Genomic DNA, 21,587 nt, shown 5'->3' on the forward strand with positions numbered 1-21,587 from the left:
TTCTCCTCGGAATTCATCAACTCGACAATTTGGTGTGAGCTCATTTTGTCTTTCGCTGTGACATTAGCTCTAGCAGACTTTCTGCTAAGCTCCTATATTTTATAACCTTTAATAATTATAGGTCATAATACGGTTGAAATGTATCAATTTCAGGTCGATAGTTCTTTTAAGGCCATGTTGCTCAAGTGCAGTTTTTAAGAAATAACTGTTGCAAAAATACCATCACTGCAGAGTCCAGAAAAGTTGTTAACCTTATTCCAGACAAAAAACATCCCAGAAGGCAAACCTTCCTCACAAAACAATAGAAAGTGGGCGTGGCTTGGGCGTGTCATTGAAGCTTCTAATGTTTTTCGTGGACCTTCCTCCTAGACTAATAAGCACTGTAATGGTTTCCTTACAGCACCATCGCAGCGACTCAGTTCCAGCCAACAGATGCGCGCCGGGCCTTCCCGTGCTTTGACGAGCCAGCTTTGAAAGCTACGTTCAATATGTCTTTAGCCCATGACCCTGCGTTCATTGCAATCACAAACATGCCGAAGATAGGTACAGAAACAAAGGGTGCATTCGTCCTGGACAGATTTCAAAAAACTGTTGTGATGCCGACTTATTTGCTTGCGATTGTCGTGTGCGACTTTGGGGAGAAGCGTATGGTTTCAACTAGCGGAGTCAATGTAAGTATGATTATGATTATGCTCAGAAGTGAATTATTCCCGATGTCGTCAGTACGAAATTCATATTATGAGGGGGGCGGCTGCCCATTGCATTACTTCTAATTCAGAACACCATTATAAAGGATGTATGGTACAGTTTCATAATTCCTGGCGGCTTCAGGCCCACCCAGCCCCCGCTTCCGACAGCCTTGTAATAGGTGTAGACACTTAGTCAAATATTGGGAGGGCAAGCCTATTGTTTAATAGGATGACGTCACATTTTCCCATTGTTTTAGAACGAAATACTATCTTTCTTCAAAGCTTTGGGGCAACCGCCCTCCCCCCCCTCCTCGCGCCCTCATCGCCCCATCGTCGCCCCTCCTCGCCCCCTCTTCGACCCTCCTCGCCCCCCTCCTCGCTCCCTCGTCGACCCTCCTCGCCCCCCTCCTCGCCCCTCTTCGTCCCTCCTCGCCCCCCACCCCCCCCTGATGTCCGCCACTGCCTTGTATCAATTGTAGTCATTATGATACCTTTCGTCGTCATCATGCCAATGAAAGATCATCGAACATTTGATTTCAGATGACATACTATGCGCCAAAAGACCAAGTCGATCAGCTTCTGTACGGCTCAGATGTTGGAACAAGAATTCTTCCCTATTTTGAGGGCTATTACAACATCTCTTACCCTTTGCCAAAAGCAGGTAAGTCTTCTGGCATTTCTTCAATGACATCACTTCAAAAAATTTTTGAGTTACTTAGGATAACTACGAACTATTTTCAGATGATTGTGATCCGGTTTCAGATTATCTAGATCCAATTTCAGATGCTCATTACCAAGTTGGATTATTTTGATTCAAGTTCAGATACTCGTCATCCAATTTTAAGATTTTCCTGATTCACTTTTAGATTATAATCACCTTGTTGCTTGCATGTTATTGTGACTCATTTTCGGATTATCCTCATCCAGTTACAAATTCTCATGTTTCGACTTAGAATACTTTTCATCCAGTTTCGTGTAATTGTTTTTCAGATAACATATACTCTTCTTCTTCATCAAAGTAATCGTTTTTCAGTTTACGATTTTCAGATCACCTCAGATTACAAGACTGAAATATGCAAACAATCTTTAGGTGGTACAAAACTTTAAAATGGCTTTGAAAAAAGCAAACATTTAGTAAACTAAAGCTTTTCGTCTGACACTCTTCAGAGTTTAAAACGTCAGAACATAGATCGAAAACTCTACGCTAGGAAATATATATACCCAGTTGTGGATCGAAATAGGCCAATCAGAAACACGAGCACATGACTGTAAAGGTTGACCAATCAGTGCCGCTTGCCTATTGAGAATGTTACCAATGGAGTCCTAAGGTGAAAACGAACTCCTTTTGTATATATATATATATTTACTAGCGTAGAGTTTTCGATCTATGTTCTGACGTTTTAACTCTGAAGAGTGTCAGACGAAAAGCTTTAGTTTATTAAATGTTTGCTTTTTTCAAAGCTATTTTAGACTGAAATATGATTTTTGCATTCCAGATATGATTGCCATACCTGATTTTGCTGCTGGTGCTATGGAGAACTGGGGTCTAATTACATACCGAGAAACAGCGCTGTTGTACTCACCAGGGAAATCATCGGAGAGTAACAAGCAAAGAGTTGCTGTTGTTGTATCTCATGAGCTTGTTCACCAGGTATGAATCTAAAGCTAATCTCATTCAAGTTTGAGAGAATCTAAATCGAAACCTGAAAGGCTACGGTGGATGCAGCGAATGTTCTCGAAGTACAAATATTTTTACCATGATTTAGCAAGGATTGAGCTTCAAAATACAAATTGTTGAAACCACGTTATGTTAAAACACATTATTCGTTATGTTGAAACCACATTGATAGCAAAGTGGTGTCGGAGGATTTACACTCTTTTTTATAAGAAACTGGCTATAAGAAAAAACGAGTACTGGACAGTCACAAAAAATTAATAAACTTCAGAATTCGAAGCAAAAAAATTAAGATACTATACTAAATCTTGATAATACTGATAACAACGAAACTTTGTAAAATCCAAGAACATGATTGCCCAAGAAATTTAGACACCTGGGATAAAAATATACTTGTCACATTTAAATACAGCATCAGAGCAGAAGTGAATCTCTTGACGTGATTGAAAAGGTCACGAACATTTGATAATATGATTCATGACATCATAATTAAGAGACTCTTAAGAAACAATGAGTGTTGAAATTTCAAGAACATTAAGAAACTGGAGTACTCAACATCGACCTTTGTTTCTTATAAAGAAAAATGAGTGTAAACCGAAAGATCCGTAATAAATATAGCAATTTGCTACTTCTAGTTAAATATCGTTAATCTGGGTTTACTTTACAGTGGTTTGGAAACCTGGTTACTACAGAGTGGTGGTCAGATCTATGGTTGAACGAGGGTTTTGCAAGTTACGTCGAGTATTTCGGAGTTAACTATGTGGAACCTTCATGGCGCATGGTTTGTATATTTCTATCCATACTGCAAATATATTACATTATAAGGAATTCGTCTTCACCTTAGGAACTCATTAGTAACATTCTCAATAAGCAAGCGGCACTGATTGGTCAACCTTTACAGTCATGTGCTCGTTTTTCTGATTGGCCTATTTCGATCCACAACTGGGTTTATGTATTTCCTAGCGTAAAGTTTTGATCTATTTTCTGACGTTTTCTACACTGAAGAGTGTCAGACGAAAAGCTTCAGTTTGACTCAAAACGTTTGCTTTTTTCAAAGCCATTTTTCAAGTTTTGTACCACCAAAAGATATAGTATTGCCTATCATATATAATAAATGTTATATTTATATCATATAGTTTCTCTTTAATATTTTTTTTTCCGTACTAAGTTTTTTGTCATACATTTTATACTTTATATTGTACGTTTTATCTTGTATTTTCTATATATCTGTAATTATATATCTAAATATATTTGAATTATATATTTTCAATTTTAAAATGGCATTGAAATTCTTCTGAGTATGAAAAGTCAATTGAATTTGTCACGAAATGTCTGTGATGTGCCCGCGTGAGCAAAGTTTCAGTCTGTTCTCTGTTCAAATCGTTATAAACAGAGCCAAAATAACCGAGATTCGTCAGCAAAATTAAAACTTTTCATCAGCGTTCTCTAACCACGACAATCAAGTTAATCTGGTGGCCAATTAATTAAACATTAGAATGAGCAACCATGTTGGGTGCTACTTGATTGAAAGTTTCATCAGGGCTCTAAAGACATTTCTACACGTATAATCGGATATCAGAATTTGCAAATTATCGGTTTCTAAACAGTCTCTGATATATACCGGATCGATAAAAAACAGGTAATTGCCCATGGTTTTAATGCTATATGGAATGTATTGCTCTATTAAGACCACTTCGAACTCTTTCCGAGCACATGTACTCTGTCCAGTCCGCGTAGTATTAGTTGGTTTTCCCTTTGTTTAGGTCACTTGACTAAGGTTTCTTTATGTCCTTTGCCTAAGTCCGTTTACTTTATGTAAATTGTCTTGAGACTTAACTTCCCAATAATTCTAGTCCCGCGTGTATTCTTTATTCTTTAAAGATTTTAACGGGTCTTAAAGCGCCTCGTGGGTCTGGTTCCACTCACACGCTTATTGATTGGCTAATATTGATTGACAGTTAGCCTAAGCCACGCCCTTTACAACTCCAAACTGATTGTTTTGTCGTTCCCGATCTCAAGATTAACGTTTTTTACATTTTTTTATCCCTCCAGCTTGAACAGATTGTGATCAACGACCAGGCCTCTGCATTCGCAGCTGACGCATTAGTGACGTCACATCCGATTTATGTTCCTGTCAATCATCCAAATGAAATCAACGAAATTTTCGATTCAATCTCATATCAGAAGGTTTCCTTTCTTTAATTTTTTTTTCTCATTTCCAATACTTGAACTCTTTAAACGTTACGAGTGGACTTTACTTAGGCCGTGCCTGTCCTTGCAAACTAGACATGGATATTTTTTCAGGAGCCTGCAGGATCCAGTTGCTGCTCCTATGCTCTTCTCCCCTTGTCTAGCCCTTCATTTTTTTCATCTTTTAAACAATGTGACTAATAAAGTTTCAAATGTGTTCTCGGCAGAGAGGTTATGAAGGATGTTAGCAGAATCACGTTTTAAGCATCAAGACAAGGCCACACAATGCGTGAGTCTTATCAGTAAGGAGCCCTCCAGTAAGAAAATCTGGACCCTTGATCTTTAGGTATACCTGCATCTGGGCTTCCCGTATCTTCGCGTACCCTAAAATGGGCGCTCTCATATCTGGAAATTTTTGTATCTCGACACTCTCGTATCTAGGCATTCCCGTATCTTGAGATTCCCGTATCTTCACGCGTATCTGGGCATTCCCGTATCTTGACATTCCCATATTTGGGCATTCAGAGCATCCCAATATCTGGACTTTTTTTATATCTAGGCATCCCCATATCTGGGCATTTCCGTATCTGGGCATTTTCGTACTGGGTATTCCATATTTGGGCATTCCCGTATCTGGACCTTCCCTTCCCTTGTAACCCGACTCAATAACCTCATTTTTACACCTTTTTATGATAGTAATATTAATGGAAAGAAATCAGTTGCCCGTTTGATATTATTTCCACCAATTAATTTTAGGGATGTGCAATATTGATGATGTTGGATAACTTCTTGGGAAAAGGCATCTTTCAAAAAGGATTAACGGTAAGATTTTGAAAATTTAAATCACAATATTGTCATGGTAATTTCATTGTAAAATTCCTCTAGTTTTTATCATTGTTTTTCAATCTTACTTACTTTTGCTAAAATTTGGTATCGGCTACTGATTTAATACATCCACGTTGTTAAAGGAACTATATTGCGAAGAATTTTGATAGCCATTTAAATTTACTATTGGTTGAAATACACAATAGGCCCATTGTTTCGTGTCCAATCAGGCTTGTACTCAATGTTTGCTCAGTCATAAACACAACGCAGAGCCTAATTGTTAACTGATGAGACACAGTGCCTTTATATGAAAGCTAGAGTGCCTACATTCCCAATTCAATGAAAAAGTGATGCTACATTTGAATTCAAATTTATTAAATTAATTCTGTTTGGCTTGAAATGTCGGTTTATTTCCAATTGATCGGCAAAACGTTCTACTAAGGAAAAGAGACAGAAAACAAAGTGCTTGTCGATCTTCCTTGGAAGAATCTGTCAACGCCTTCATACACAAAAATGTTTAACCAGAGGCTCTATGATTTTTATGTGTAGGTCACTCTTAGGAACAGCCAGTTCAAACTGAAAAACAAAACTGAAAGAGGCTTCTGCTTAAAGAGAAGATAAAATGTGCACAAGATTTGGTAAAGCCTTGAGTACTAAGAGCTACATTGCTATATATTTAAAGGCATTGGGTCATGATAAAATGGATTGGGTATACCCAAAGTGCCAAAATCCTTTAAAAGCTAAAAAATTAATTGACTGCTCTTACCAAACATTTCCTAGAAGAAGTAACATGAAACTTGGGTATTGTATATTTCATAATTATTAATCCCTCCCTCCTTGAATTTTCCCTCTGCCCAAGCCTTTTTCCTACTCCCCCAACCTTTCATCCTCCCTCGATGTATTTCTCATCCCCTCGTTGTCTTTGTCCCTTTCTTTCTGTCTTTCTCCCTCCCTCCCTCCCTGCCTCCCACTATTTTTCCTCCTCCCTTTCTCCCTTCCTTTCCCTCCCTCTCCCTACCTCCCAACCTACCACTCATCGTCACCACTGTCATCTGTATCATTTAAGCAATTCTCAAGCTAACATTTATCTTTCATAGAGCTATTTAAACAAATACAAGTTTGGAAATGCAAAAACAGTTGATTTGTGGGACTCATTGGCAGAGGTTCGTATTGCGTGCGAATTTGTTTTTCCATTCTAAGCAATGCATGAGTTTCTTCTATTTGCCAATTTCACGTACCTTGTTTAAGTTCCAGCCATCTTTACCCATTTTGGCATTTTCCTCCACGTGGATTCGACAATTCACATCCTAAAGAGATTGATAGCTACTGTCAAGGCAACATCGGATATCTCACGCGCCACTTCTTACAAACTTAATGCAGTCAATATGTTACAGAAAACAGAATATTTCTATATGCCTGTCTCTAATATATTGCTTAATGCCATTTAGATATAGCTGCCATTAAGTGGTATAGAAACTGTGAGATATTTAGGTCAAAAACTGTGGCAAACACTACCCCACAGTATAAATGAGTCCCAATCATTGGCAACATTTAAAAAAGAATTAAGAGCACACCCTATAGAATGTGACAGTAGATTGTGTAAAATATTTTTTTTGCTGGGTTAGGCTTTATTTAGAACATTAAACCTTAAACATTTTTAACATTGTATCATATATTCATTTTGGTCTAATTCTTTATAGATAGTTGGCCTTAATTAGCTTCTTTATAGTTATTAGACGTTCATTTAGTACGCCAACTTTAAACAAGTTATTTATTATTATTATTATTATATATTTATATTTACATACCCTCTATCATGTATTGGACAAGGTGCGACCAATAATTTTATTCTCAATGGGACCACTATTGGTTCAGCTGCATCTCTTTGAGTTTCTTTTTCAATACTTGTTTTCATATTTATTAGATTAACTTAAATATGAGGTAGTGCCCTAATCGTTGACGTAGTGCTCTCAAAATAACAAGGGGGGATCTTGCACATAATTTTTCTGAAAAGCAAAAGAAAAGTATAAATTTGCCAAATTTCGGCATCAACGAGGGGGTTCAGCCCAAATGAGTTGCGGTTTTAATCCCTTGGTATGCGACTGACAACAAAATGGACGTGAAAGGATGTCGATTGAGCAGAGCTTTACCCACTTTTTTATATAGAACAAGTTGCAACACATGGTTACTGTTGTGTGGATCTTTTCTGTATGATCACCTTCTCATTTCCAAAAATTCATAGAGAATTAGCTTTGATTCCCCTGTAAAAATAGTTTAAAGTCCTCCTGCATCTGCCAATTTCCTCCCATCAAAAATATCAGTTTAAACCCACGTTCGAGTCATTTTGTGTCCGGTCCATCTAAAGGCGGTTTCAATCCCATGATAGGCAACCGGCAACACAATGGACGTGAAAGGAATCATGAACACGTGGACACTTCAAATGGGCTTTCCCGTTGTAACCGTTTACAAAAACGGGACAGTCACACAGAAACGATTCTTACTGGATCCGAATCCGGATTATTCCAAAGAAAAATACAATTCATCGTACAAGTAAGTTGCCTCATTGTTCCAGATTTACAATTAATCTTGCGACTACGACAAAGAGAGATGCAATCCTAATCTTCAAAGTAAACCTTTTTGGAGTTCTATAATCTGGATTTTTTCGATGAAAAATGCAATTTATCTCACGATTATCCAAAAGAGAGACACAATTTAAACTAGATACGATTATGGAAAGGAGAGATTTAACCTTTCTATAGATATATTATAATGCGGATTATTCCAAGGAGAAATACAATAAATTATACTAGTAGCACTTTTTGTATTTATTGATTTATTCTGACTTGAATCAAACAAGTTAATTGCTTTGTAACTCAAAGATCGCATCTGGTAATTGCACACAAATAGTGCCAGATTAATGATCCATTCTCTAAGCTGTTGCTCATATTTGTCCCATCATACCAAAGAAACATTCCAAAACTTTTCTTCACTTTTGTATTTTATTGTATTCTATTGTTGTACTGTACTTTTCTTTTTCTATTGTTTTGTTAGGTATTTCATAGTATTGTATTGTATTGTATCTTATTGCATGGTAGTGCATTGTGTTGTACTTCATTGCATTGCATTGCAGTGCATTGTAGTGAATTAATTTGTATTGCATTACATTGCTTTGTATTGTAGTGTATTGAATTGAATTGTATTATATTTTATTGTATTTTATTTATCTTATTGTGTTTTTTGTGTTGTATCGTATTGTATTGTATTTTATTGTATTGTGTTGTGTTGTGTTCTGGTGTATTGTGTTTTTTGTATTGTGTCGTATTAGATTGTTGTATTAGATGTATGGAACACAATTACTCTGTAAGAAATAAACTATATTACATTGAAATCTACAGTATCATATTGAAATGTAATGCCTTGTACTGTATAGCACTTTGATATTTATCATTTTAGCTACATCTGGCAGATACCGTTCCAATACCAGACTTGTCCCAAGACAGATGGTTCCAATTGCACTTTGAAGCCTATTAAATGGATGAAGACTACTACTGGTACGAAAATATTTATTGACTTATCATAAAATGCCAGAGTTAAAACTATGATTTGTGGGGTTGAAGTGAAGTCTCGAGGGGAATTCAATACTATAAGTCCACATATCCAGCTTCTCTTTACTTCTCTGTGACTTTCTGTTAACTGCAAGAAGCATTTCATAATGCAAGTATTTGTTTGTCTCTTATTGCCCGGGAAACATTCTCTAGAGAAATCCATTGTCTTGCCTAAACTTCAGCAGCTGGGTTGGGCTTCCATCCATTCACCCAATCAATCACTTATTCAGTCAGACATTCACTCACTCACTCACTCGCTTACTCACTCACTCACTCACTCACTCACTCACTCACTCACTCACTCACTCACTCACTCACTTACGCAATCGCCTTATTTGCTATTCGCCCAATCGCACTTGTACATTCGCCTAATCACTCATTAATTTCCTCGCCCAATCAATCAATCAGACACCCAATCACTCGATCACACACTTACTTTATCACTCACTCATTCACTCACTCACTCACTCACTCACTCACTCACTGACTCACTCACTCACTCACTCACTCACTCACTCACTCACTCACTCACTCACTCACTCACTCACTCACTCACTCACTCACTCACTCACTCACTTACGCAATCGCCTTGTTTGCTATTCGCCCAATCGCACTTGTACACTCGCTTAATCACTCATTAATTTCCTCGCTCAATCAATTAATCAGACACCCAATCACTCGATCACACACTTACTTAATCACTCATTCACTCACTCACTCACTCACTCACTCACTGATTCAAAGGTACGTTTTTACAATCATTCGATAATCAATTTGATTATTTTTATTGCTAGTTTAATTGTTTTATCAATCATTGTCAATCAATCATAATAGACACGATCCAAGCAGCCGGAGCGAATTTCACCAAAGGAAACGCTGGACAGTTTGGGTTTTATCGAGTCAACTACGACTCTGCTGGATGGGCCGATATCATAAACAAGATGAACAGAAGCCGAAATGTGAGTTGTCAATTATCAAATTTTTATCATGTACAATATTTTTTTATTTATGCATTATTACATTATTATTACAATACTCCATTCCAAGTTCAAGTTTAAAAAAAAGGTCATGGTTGGGGAAAAGCAGATAGACAAAAATATTTTGCACAAGAGGTATCCCATTGATCAATTATGTCACCATTAATTTTGTATTGTATAGTATAGTATAGTATAGTATAGTATAGTATTGTGTTGTATTGTATTGTATCGTATTGTATAGTATTATGTTGTATTGTATTGTATTGTATTGTATTGTATTGTATTGTATTGTATTGTTTTGTATTGTATATATTTCATTGTATTGTATTGTATTGTATTGTATTGTATTGTATTGTATTGTATTGTATTGTATTGTATTGTATTGTATTGTATTGTATTGTATTGTATCAAATTGTATTGTATCAAATTGTATCAAATTGTAACAAATTGTAACAAATTATTTCAAATTGTAACAAATTATTTCAAATTGTATGGTTTTGTATTTTATTGTATAATATTGTATTTGTATTGTATTGTATTTTATTGTGTTGTATTGTTTTAAATTTTATCGAATTGTATTGTGTTGTTTTTCATTGTATAATATTGTATTGTACTGTTTTGTTTTGTATTGCCTTGTATTATATCTATTTGTATTTTATTATATTGTATTTTGCTGTATTGTACTGCTATTGATTAATCTTTCTTTTCTTTTAGGATTTGGAGCCAAAAGACAGAGCAGGGTTGCTAGGTGATGCATTTGCGTTGTCAAGGTAACTGGTTTCTGCATCAAGGAAAAAAGTCATATTTTTGACACTCTTTCCAAATTTCCATCGTGAATTCTTACAGCCAAAAATTTACGTAATTTAAAAAAAAATTGCGTTTGATGTTGTTTTGAGACGCTGGCTGATAATATTAAATAACTTAAGGCAATCTGTCTCGTTGTGGATTGGTTAACGAGAACAATAGCTGGAACAATAGCCTAAACACGATCCAGCGCTCCGCCATATTTTTTACAATGCGATAAATTAAAGGGGGACTGGAAACAATAAAAAATTCCTTTGTTCTTATAATCACTCATTGTCGTGACAGATTGCCTTTAACTTGTACTAGCATTTACTAAACAAATCAATTGCTGGTTGCTGCTAGTACAAAGTTTGAAAATGGCTTTAAAAAACCTCAACTCTTTTTCAATAAGGACTGGAGAAGCAATATTTTGAACTTCCATGATTTTTCGACAATCTTGGTGCTTAAGAAAGAGGGCTGTTTCGTTTTTCCCCTGTCACTGCACTCATGTTTCGCAACTTAAGCTCTGTTGTCACAAATGTATAGAGGCATCAAAATATATTACTACCTCATTCATGAATTCCTTTTTATCACAATCTAATTTAAAAAAATTTCCGTCGTCTTCGTCTTCGTGTTCCCATCGTCTTAACACCAACCCTTGAGTTAATTGAATAATTAGTATTGCAGTTTTAATGTAGTTTACTTCTTTTGTAGTATACGAATGAAATTGAATTGAATTCAATGAATTGAATTGTTTGCCAAAACGATGAAGTTTGCCATTACCTAATGGAAATGGTTTTTTTTCCAGAGCTGGGCTCCTCAGCTACCAAACGACTTTGAACCTGTTTGACTACATCGACAAGGAAAAGGACTATATTCCATGGGCGGCTGCAAATGCTGGGATATCATATGTTGGCTCACTATTCTCAAAGACAAGCAAAGCTGGAAGAAATTACCCTGTAAGTTATCGTAAATTGCAAATCATTAAATTTGAACTCTCAAAGTTTTTACGTTGCCAATAGAATGGTGATAGCATGATTTAACCGTTTTCCCACCTTAACTGAAGATGGCGTCAGTTACCATAGCGACCGAAAGTTTCACGATGATATTCAACCACTTTCAACGTATATCATTATTGTTTCATAGATGTGATAAATCTAGGGCAACCAAGAATGCCAATTTGAGTTCATGAATATTCCAGTGTCTGTACACCAACAGCCATTCAGTTTCTGTGATGTTTCTCCCTGATGCCATTTCTGAATTTCTCGCAATATCGACATTCCGAAGTATCTGCTTCCTGTAATATAGCCTGCATAAATCAACTTTATAACCTGTTTATTCCTTGTTATGAACCTGTATAACCTGTTTTCTAGCCTGTTTGTGTGCTCTTTGTGACTCGTGTCTCTTATAAACAATTAGATTCGATAGCAAGACATGCTCTTAAACCATGCATATTTGCAAATTTTATCCAAATAGGACTGTATTTGGTCAAAAAGCTACGCAATGTTCTAGTCTCCGATTTTAAAGTCAATATGCGATCATATGACAACTATCAATATGAATAACATAATAGCTACAATAACTGCAATATCTATGCATAATACAATTACTACGAGATTTATGGAAAATACAATTTCCATGATACCTACAGATTATACACTAAAATTGATATCCACATATGCTACAATAACGTTGCTTCGGTGTGCAGAATAAAACTGGTTTAAGTTGTTTTGTCTTATGTTGCGCTATACTATATAGGCAGAGCTGCATACGGTTTGAATATAGCAAAAGACAATTTGAAGCTGCGACTAGGAGCTTCATGCTTTTTTCGATCAAATAACATTATGTGCTTATATACTATCTGCTGATATTCAAACTTGATTAGTCTCTCTTATATCATTATGGGATTTAAAGGTAATCTGTCTCGTTGTGGATTGGTTAATAAGAACAATAGCCGGAACAATAGCCTAAACATGATTCCAGCGCTCCGCCATATCTTTTACAATGCGATAAATTAAAGGGGGACTGGAAATAATAAAAATCCCTTTGTTCTTATAGCCAATCAACGTCGTGACAGATTGCCTTTAACATATGTATTAATGTCGCATTTGTATTAGGCCGTGTTTCTTTTATTTGTAGAAATATATCCAAAAGAAGATAACCCCATTGTACAATGAGCTGGGATTCAAAGAAAGCACTGACCCAAATACAAGGCATTTAGAAACGTGAGTATTTGAAGTCAGTTTGGAAACATGGGTCTTAAGGGAGTCGAGGGAAGGTTCTCCACAGTCCCATGACAAACTATGAACAAAGTTTTGACGTTTCAGCAGATGCGCTTGAATCTTTGGGTGTCAAGGGAGGGTTTCGATGGTCCCATGCTAATGTATAAACACAATTTTCAAATTTCAGCAGATTGGCTCGAGTGCCAAGAAGAGATTTTATCAGATAGGCTCAATCATTTGGGAGTCGAAGAAAGGTTCTCGATGGTCCCATGATAATAAATGAAAACAGTTCAAGAAATTTCAGCACAGAAGCCCAAACGTTGGGAAGTCGGGGAAGGGTTTTCGATGGTCCTATGCTAACACATCAACAAATTTTTCAGATAGGCCCATACTTGTCCACAGTTTCACTTTATTGAATGTAAAGTCCTGCTTATTTGAGTGTGAATAAGCAAGTCCTTCTTATGCCAGTCTACTTATGCTAGTGCACCGTATGCGAATCTAAGTACATAAAGTTTGGCTAATGTTAGTCCGATTTGCAAGTTTGTCTTATCGGATTCTGACTGATAAGAGTCTAACTTCAGCATACTTTTTTGTTTGTAGTTACTTAAGGCTCATCATACTGGGTAAGGCTTGTGGAAGTGGCATGACTGCGTGCTTAAACAGGGCCAGTCAATACTTCAAGGACTGGATGCAGGATCCAGTAAACAAAACGTAAGTACTTATTCTAGATATCTCGATCTAGTTACCTTGTTGAAGGCAGTCAATAGATATAGAAGTTGCTCAAGCATCTGTCAATCAATATTAGCCAATCGATGAGCGTGTAAATAGAATCACACTTAATGATTGGTCAATTTTTGATTGAAAGATGGCCTCATATCTTTCGATTGCCTATACGTCCAACACACAATAAAAACACGAATATGTTTGAATTATGGAGGTTTTGCCCAACAAGAATCATTTTCATTTCCTACCATTCACACCTACGAGTTGAATTTTGCTCCCAAGTTGAGCTTTCAGCCAAAGTTCGTTTCAGTCATTTCCCTGTCTTCTTTCAATTCACGCCTTTAGAAGAAGATAATTTGCCCCCTTTACCCCAGAATGATGTTTGAATTGCACCAAAGCCATCATAGTTACGTTCGATAGCCGTATTTCAATGGAGGATGATCCACATTGCTGAATGACCAAACGCTATTGATGTTTCAAAACTTTTGGCAGGCATAGAGTACCAAAGTGTGACGTCATCAAAAATATATTTTTAGAATTTCTTGAATTTGGCCACATTATTTGAAAGAACGGCATAAAATACCTCTCAATGTGCAAAATCGGTTCGATATTTTCAAAATCGGACGAGATATGGCCAATGAAAGATTTCAAATTTGCTAACGGATTACTGTTATTTTGGCTCAGTTCATAAAGTTATGTACCTAGATCAAATTACAGAGGTTTGATGGGGCAAGAGCCTGTGCTCAAGTGGCCATATCTCAGCCAATTCGTAGTACCTTTAACTGATTTTGTAGATTTAGAGGTATTTCATGATGCTCTTTCAGGTTCTGGGATCAAAATTCAAAAATTCTAAAAATATATTTTTATGACGTCATCACTTCGGTACTTTATTGACAGCTACCTTCCCACCAAGGCATATCTACTTATCAGCAATGACATGCAACTTTAAACAACCATCTCTTCATTACACAGCGTTCCAGCAGATCTTCGTTCTTTGTCATATTTCTACGGGATCATGAACGGAGGAGAGGCTGAGTGGGATTTCGCTTTCAAACAATACCAAACCACAACGCTTGGAACCGAGCGAATCAAACTGCTCTACGGAATGTCCGCTATCCAAGAACCATGGATGATTGAAAGGTATATAACAAACTTTCATCGAGCAATCGATATCTTTTTAAGACATTCTACGCAACTGCTTACCGAAAATTACTTTATTTGATTGTTGCGAAAGTTCTTCCTTAGTAAAGTCACTTTTATTAGGTCTCTGGTCTTGAAAGATTTTCAGGCAAGCCAAAACCACAGTTATCTTTTAGGAAACTCGAAACTTTTCACTATCAATTTATCAGCCAGGCGGTAACAGGTCTAACTAATTACTAATACTTTGCATAAAGACTGGTTTTATTCAATATTTACAGTCCAAAAACCAATTTTTAAAAGTAGACTTGATTTTATCGTTACTTAGTTATTATCAATCTTCTCTTTTATGTTTCGCTACTCCAAACTCAAGTATTCAATATTTAGGCCATTATATACTAAATGTTGTAATTTTGTACTGCGTTTTTTCCACTAATTGTCATTCTTTTTCTCAGATATCTCAATTACTCCCTTGATGATACAAAAGTGAAGTCCCAAGACACGTCATACATATTCTCCTACGTCTCAAACAACAATCCGATTGGTAGATACTATGCTTGGTATTTCTTAAAAAGCAACTGGGACCGAATCAGGAAAAAGTAAGAATCGTTTACTTTATGCTGAAATCGAGGGACAATTCACAATTGTATGAAGCGTACGAGATTTCCACGAGAACAAAAGAATTTTCAGGGATTTTAGATAACACAATAGGATTTCCACTAAAGGTGTATGAAGTTCTCAAGGATTGAATTGCCCCTCGTTTGACATACAACAGCTTTTTACAGTCACTATGATGTTCCAATATGATACTAACACCCCCTTTTCCCTCTTCCCAATTCCCCCATTCCCCCCTTCCCCACTTCCCCCCTTCCCCACTTCCCCACTTCCCCACTTCCCCACTTCCCCACTTCCCCACTTCCCCCTTCCCAACTTCCTCACTTCCTCCTCCTTCACCTTCTCCCTTCCCCATTTTATTTCGAGCTAACTGTGTTAACAAAGCATAAATGATGCCATTGGAATAGTATGAAAATTTTACGATTAAGATCTGTCTTTTGCAAAAAATTTTGATCCATTATTTTAGCATTTTGCACAAGCTTTTTCCCTTGAGGATTTTCTTTGCCCCTTGAGGATTTTCTCCGCCCTTTGAGGGTCTTCTTTGCCCCTTGAGGGTCTTCTTTGCCCTTTGAGGGTCTTCTTTGCCCCTTGAGGGTTTTCTTTTCCCCTTGAGCGTTTTTTCGTCCCTTGAGGGTTTTCTTTGCCCCCTTGAGGGCTTTATTTGCCCCCTTGAGGGTACGAAGGCTTTTCAACAGATATAAAGGTTCAGATTTCTATAATGTACACTTTTCTTGATATCAATAATCAATCATTCTTTGTGGATTTTCCAACAGATTCGGTGGTGGGTTCTTCGCTATGCGGAGAATTTTCTCGAGTGTGACATCAGGGTTCAAAACCGACTATGAACTGAAACAGGTAAGAGTAAATTTATTCATCATTTGCTGTCCGGTTTTTTAATATTTATCCAATTATTAAACTATATATTCACCTCTGCATGCTGTATTCTTCAATGGCAACATTTGTTGCTGTTTTTGCAAATAAGGTTCGGGTGAATTATCAAGGAAATGTTTGTCCGCACTATTCTCTTGACGCTAAATCACGGCTTTTTTTACATTGATACTCAATGTCATCTTATTTTTATTCAAAACCATCTCTCAAAAAATACACGACATTTGAAAATATACACTGTCCCTAGAGATTATTTGAGGATACTTCCCTTGTTTTATATTTTGGAAAGATTAAATGTAGAAAGATGTCTTGAAGTAGCAAGCTCCTTGAGCAAACATACTTTGCTAAATTTAGTAAATAGAAATTAATTTGAAGATTGCACGAAACATTGCTTACTAAAACACTTTTCATCCGACACTCTTCAGAGCACATGTCCGACTATTTTGCTTTACACCTTAATATAAAGTTTCAGCTTCCTTCATGTCCCTCTCCAACGTTTATACTCTGAGGTGTGTCGGGCAGCTTCTTTCATTTAGCTCTCTGGGGGATCGAAGGAATGTTGAACTAGAAAATTTTCCACTCACTCGTGTTTTTGATAAATCCTTTTTTGCCTTATTTACATCTGCTTTGCAAGATACTATCATACGTTACAAGTTGCTAAAGGATACAAGAGGATGTTTCCTCGAACTTAGTCCTCTCGCCTCATCTCGAACTTAGTCCTCTCACCTCACCTTGAAATTAGTCCTCTCACCTAACCAAGAACTTAGTCCTCTCACCTCACCTTGAAATTAGTCCTCTCACCTAACCAAGAACTTAGTCCTCTAACCTCACCTCGAACTTAGTACTCTCACCTAACCTCGAACTTAGTAATCTCACCTAACCTCGAACTTAGTACTCTCACCTAACCTCGAACTTAGTCCTCTCGCCTCACCTCGAACTTAGTCCTCTCGCCTCACCTCGAACTTAGTACTCTCACCTAACCTCGAACTTAGTCCTTTCACCTCACCTCAACTTAGTACTCTCACCTCACCTCGAACTAAGTCCTCTCACCTCACCTCGAACTTAGTCCTCTCACCTCACCTCGAACTTAGTCCTCTCACCTCACCTCGAACTTAGTCCTCTCACCTCACCTCGAACTTAGTCCTCTCACCTCACCTCGAACTTAGTCCTCTCACCTCACCTCGAACTTAGTCCTCTCACCTCACCTCGAACTTAGTCCTCTCACCTCACCTCGAACTTAGTCCTCTCACCTCACCTCGAACTTAGTCCTCTCACCTCACCTCGAACTTAGTCCTCTCACCTCACCTCGAAATTAGTCCTCTCATCAACAAGTATTGACGGAAATGACTTGAACAATAGCCAAAAATTACAATAATATCAATTTAAAGAGTATTCAACAAAATTATGTACTTATGTCACAAGCGTTTTTCAAATTCGCAGAGAGTTCGGACTAAATTGTTGCTTTCCTACAAAATTGGTTGAATTGCTGAACGTTCAAATCATAGAGATTAGAATTTTGGAGGTTTTTTGAAGAGTTGGTTAGGATATTTTGAAGGGACCTGAGAATTTAATTCGAGTTACCAAATGTTTGATTTACTCGAGTTCGAATTAGACAGAGTTGACTGCATGTTTATGTCATACTTCTCGCGTCACGTTCATATATGATAGCAATAGAAGATTCAGGTAATTGAAATCTGTTTGTTATAGTTCGATGACTTTGTCGCGACGATCAAAGACGCGGGAACTGCCGCGCGGACAATCACACAATCACGTGAACAAATAAAAGCTAACATCGCCTGGTTGAAAAGAAACGAGAAGACGATCGCTGATTGGTTAGAAGCCCATGCCAGTTAAATGAAGGCCACTGGTAGCTTCCCTGCTGTTTTGAGAAAGTAAAAAGTAGCCTGCATTTGGCGCTAAAACTTTGTATCAGATTTTGATTTGAGCTGCACCAGAAAAATAATAATTGACATTAAATACACTAATCTTGAATAACTTTGTGTAATTATAAATAGTATGTATAAACGCTCATGATTTGATCCATAATCTTTTTGTTCAACAGTAATAAATTTCCAACAAAATCTCACACTGATTAATTCTCTTACACTTTTTCATGCAATTTGCAGCATGATAGATTAATTCTGGTTGACTATAAGCAAGTTTGATTCGTTTTTACTTATTCCATATGGTTATTTGATTGGTTAATTTCCCCCCTTTGGGACAGTTTTCAGATTAAACATTTTCAGTGCAATGGCGGACAAGGTGGGCCTAGCTGCGACCATACTGACTGGGCCTTTGCGTTTGCACTTGGCAATAATACCATCTTTAACTTTGAAAACGAAGTTAAACGAATTATTCTTTAGTCATTGGTTTCTTCTTTCTGTAGATTTGGCTGGATTAACCTCCGTTTGATCGTGTTTAATTGTCAAAAACACTATTGCATTAGGGCAACATAATTAAATGCTCCGTTTACGTCAAGATAGGCCGGCTCTGCGAATTTCTTAGTTTATCAAAAAAACTTATTTATCAACTACAGTTTGACAATCCAACGTCTTAAACTTATGCTTTAGTATAGCAAGCAAACAACTTGCATGCTTTACTAAAGTATAGATTGCAACCTAAGGTCCCAGTAACTTAAATTTGTAAAGTCTTCTCCTAAACTTGTCCATCATAAAATGACACGGGACGATACCATTTGCCGCAATAGATCGTTTCATCTAGACGATTGTGCTGAAATAGCTCTTCGATTTATTTGACATCACTAAACTTGTGCGGATTCATCTTGTAATTTTCTAGTGTGTAGCTAGGCCATGTTGGGAAAGGAAATTTTTCCTAGGTTTTGGATTAAGGACGAAGTATTTTTATGTGTGAATTCGCTTGCATTATACTTTGTTGCGCGTAAGCCCGAGAAATCACCGAAATGCGTGTGTCGCGCAAATGCACAGGACTTGAAATGTCTGCCAGTAAAATCATACAAAAATTTTGTCGGTCTAATTTTGGCAAGCCAATGGCTAAAGCAACAAGATAAAGGTTTGAGACGAATAAAACCAGGGTAAATTGTCAAAGACCATTTCATGCTCTGTTTGTTTTATAAATTCTCCTTTAGTGAAATGTTGATTTTTATTAATACCCTTCCGTTGGCGAAATGCTTCCGGGACTAAAGGCCGGTTACCATGAATCATTGCCTCGCTTCTCTGCAGAACTTAAACTTACAACCTCGTTGTGAAACCGTTATTGCAGGGACGGAGGTCGGCTCATGAATTTTTCTTTCAGAATGCATCTTTTGGTTTACTTTGTAACAAGGATCACAAGAGAATGGGCTGAGTCCAGTAAAATACGGAATGACATACTTCCTCGTAGATTCCAACATAGCCCTCAGAGAAAAGAGCGAACACACAGATTGTCAGAGGATAGACTTGGGATGGCCATGCCAGCAGCCCCAACCCCTCCAATTGCCAGTTCAAAACCGCGACAATACATTATTCATAAATACACATTTTTTATAAGAACGTAAAAACATTAGAAGAAAAATTAGAAGAAAAATTAGAAGAAAAAAGGTTTTCCTTAAGTTTCACTCGTATTAAAAGAATAAAGCAGATTTCACCATCAATTTGATGTTTCTGAAAAATAATCTAAGTGTCTAAATTCTTACTTTAAGATTGAAAAATGAAACAGTCCTTGATTCAGAAGCTCATTGGGAAGCAAATTATTGGGAAGCTCAAGCCCTCCCAGCCCTGCAAATTGATTCAAGCCGTCATAGTCGCTGCTAGAGAAGTAAACACATGAGAATGAGGCTCCTGCGCACTCTTTTACAGCCTCTTTGGACGAGAGACAAACATTTTAAACGAAAAGGACCCACATTGCTCCTGATGCCTTCCTTTATGGCGCACAGTTTGGCAGGGTTCTTGCGATAGGGCAATTTGTAAACAGAAGGGGTGTCACCGGTATAAATATACTGATGCTAAATATACTAAAATAACTGTTGCAGCCTACTGAAATGAAGTTAAGATCAACACATCCATTCCTGTACCAATATACATAGCATTTCGGAATTGAAAAGAACGCCTTCTTTAGAATACCTTCTTTCTATAGATTTTTTAGTTCATCTGCTGTAAAAGCTGACGATTTTACCCATTTACTGAAACGACCAGGTATATCAAAAGGGATGCATGTTATTCCTCTAAGGGCTCGGTATCAACGCTTGGTATCGAGTTGGTTTTTCGAAGAAGGTGCAGTTTCTAGCATAACTGCTAATGTTTTCAGAGTTAGGCTTCCATGCCCTGTTTCCAAAGCAGGCAAAAAGCCATTGGGACTTCGAGATAACAAAGTGAAATAAGCTTTTTCTTAGCAACAAGGGTGCAGCACCTCAGCAAAATTAAGTTTGATTTTGCATTTTTGGCAAAAAGTTTGGGGGCTAAACCCCCGGGTATCTTTTTACCTAGGGGCGTTGTGGCTTCTAGAATACAGCCGGGATAAAATTATCATTAGGGGGCCCGCTCCTTTGTTTGACATTTCCAATAACAAACTACACGTCGCCAAAAATGGTACATACCTGGAAACATTGCACCAAAATTACAAAGATGCCAGTTTTTATCATTTTTGAATGAACATCTGCTATATTTGTTAGGGTGCTTCCAATTTTCTCTAACCATAGTTTCTTTAAGATTGCAAAAAATGTGGAAAAAATCCAATGCTGTAGTGCACAGTTAATAAAAACACACACGCAAGGGAGCACCTACATGCACTGCGAGCGAAGCGAACAGGAAATTTTTTACGGTCACGCCCTCTAAATTGGCTTGAAACAAGGTTCAGATTTTTTTGCAGACGCTTACCACGTTTTACGATTTTTAGGCATATTTTGTTGCGTTTCGTTAATATTAAGTTCATCCATTGGAATTCCTTGCTCTAAGAGGATCCCTAGACCTCGAGGCCCTGGGGCAGTTTGCCCCTGCTTGTACCCCTAACGGCGGCCCCTAACTGTTTATATTCAACACATCTCTTCCACAGAGGCCTGTTTGTAAATGTTGACCTCCTCTGATTATGAACTGTGAACTTGAGGCTATATGTAACTGCAGGGTTTTCTCACCAAGGATTTTGTTCATATTAAATATTTTTCAGGGTTTTACAAATTCACTTTGAAGGGAAGGGAATTTCCCGGTGTCCCGCCTGGCCACAATGCCCCTGTTTTAACCCACCTGTGGGCTAGTGGGAACGCCAACCCGACTAACTTTTGATCCACTTACAACCACAACAGCGTT

At 37.3% G+C, this 21,587-nt stretch overlaps 1 protein-coding gene across 2 annotated transcripts in view; it reads left to right on the forward strand.

Moving 5' to 3' along the window:
* Positions 1–18,412, forward strand: part of LOC135690284 (glutamyl aminopeptidase) — a 33,184-nt gene extending 14,772 nt beyond the window's left edge. For both annotated transcript variants that reach the window (XM_089112177.1, XM_089112157.1), the window contains exons 5-22: positions 401–671; positions 1,230–1,350; positions 2,186–2,340; positions 3,032–3,145; positions 4,417–4,551; positions 5,311–5,376; positions 6,477–6,542; positions 7,766–7,929; positions 8,833–8,930; positions 9,819–9,943; positions 10,676–10,731; positions 11,553–11,703; positions 12,884–12,969; positions 13,567–13,677; positions 14,662–14,829; positions 15,282–15,425; positions 16,215–16,296; positions 18,037–18,412. In XM_089112177.1, the coding sequence (XP_088968303.1) occupies positions 401–671; positions 1,230–1,350; positions 2,186–2,340; positions 3,032–3,145; positions 4,417–4,551; positions 5,311–5,376; positions 6,477–6,542; positions 7,766–7,929; positions 8,833–8,930; positions 9,819–9,943; positions 10,676–10,731; positions 11,553–11,703; positions 12,884–12,969; positions 13,567–13,677; positions 14,662–14,829; positions 15,282–15,425; positions 16,215–16,296; positions 18,037–18,183 (2,260 nt within the window). In that variant the 3' untranslated portion in view covers positions 18,184–18,412. The remainder of the gene's footprint in view (positions 1–400; positions 672–1,229; positions 1,351–2,185; positions 2,341–3,031; positions 3,146–4,416; positions 4,552–5,310; positions 5,377–6,476; positions 6,543–7,765; positions 7,930–8,832; positions 8,931–9,818; positions 9,944–10,675; positions 10,732–11,552; positions 11,704–12,883; positions 12,970–13,566; positions 13,678–14,661; positions 14,830–15,281; positions 15,426–16,214; positions 16,297–18,036) is intronic.
* The last annotated feature ends 3,175 nt before the right edge of the window (positions 18,413–21,587 follow it).

The sequence above is a fragment of the Rhopilema esculentum genome, chromosome 1, assembly GCF_057945365.1.
Source record: "Rhopilema esculentum isolate cy_ngs chromosome 1, ASM5794536v1, whole genome shotgun sequence".
NCBI lineage: Eukaryota > Metazoa > Cnidaria > Scyphozoa > Rhizostomeae > Rhizostomatidae > Rhopilema > Rhopilema esculentum.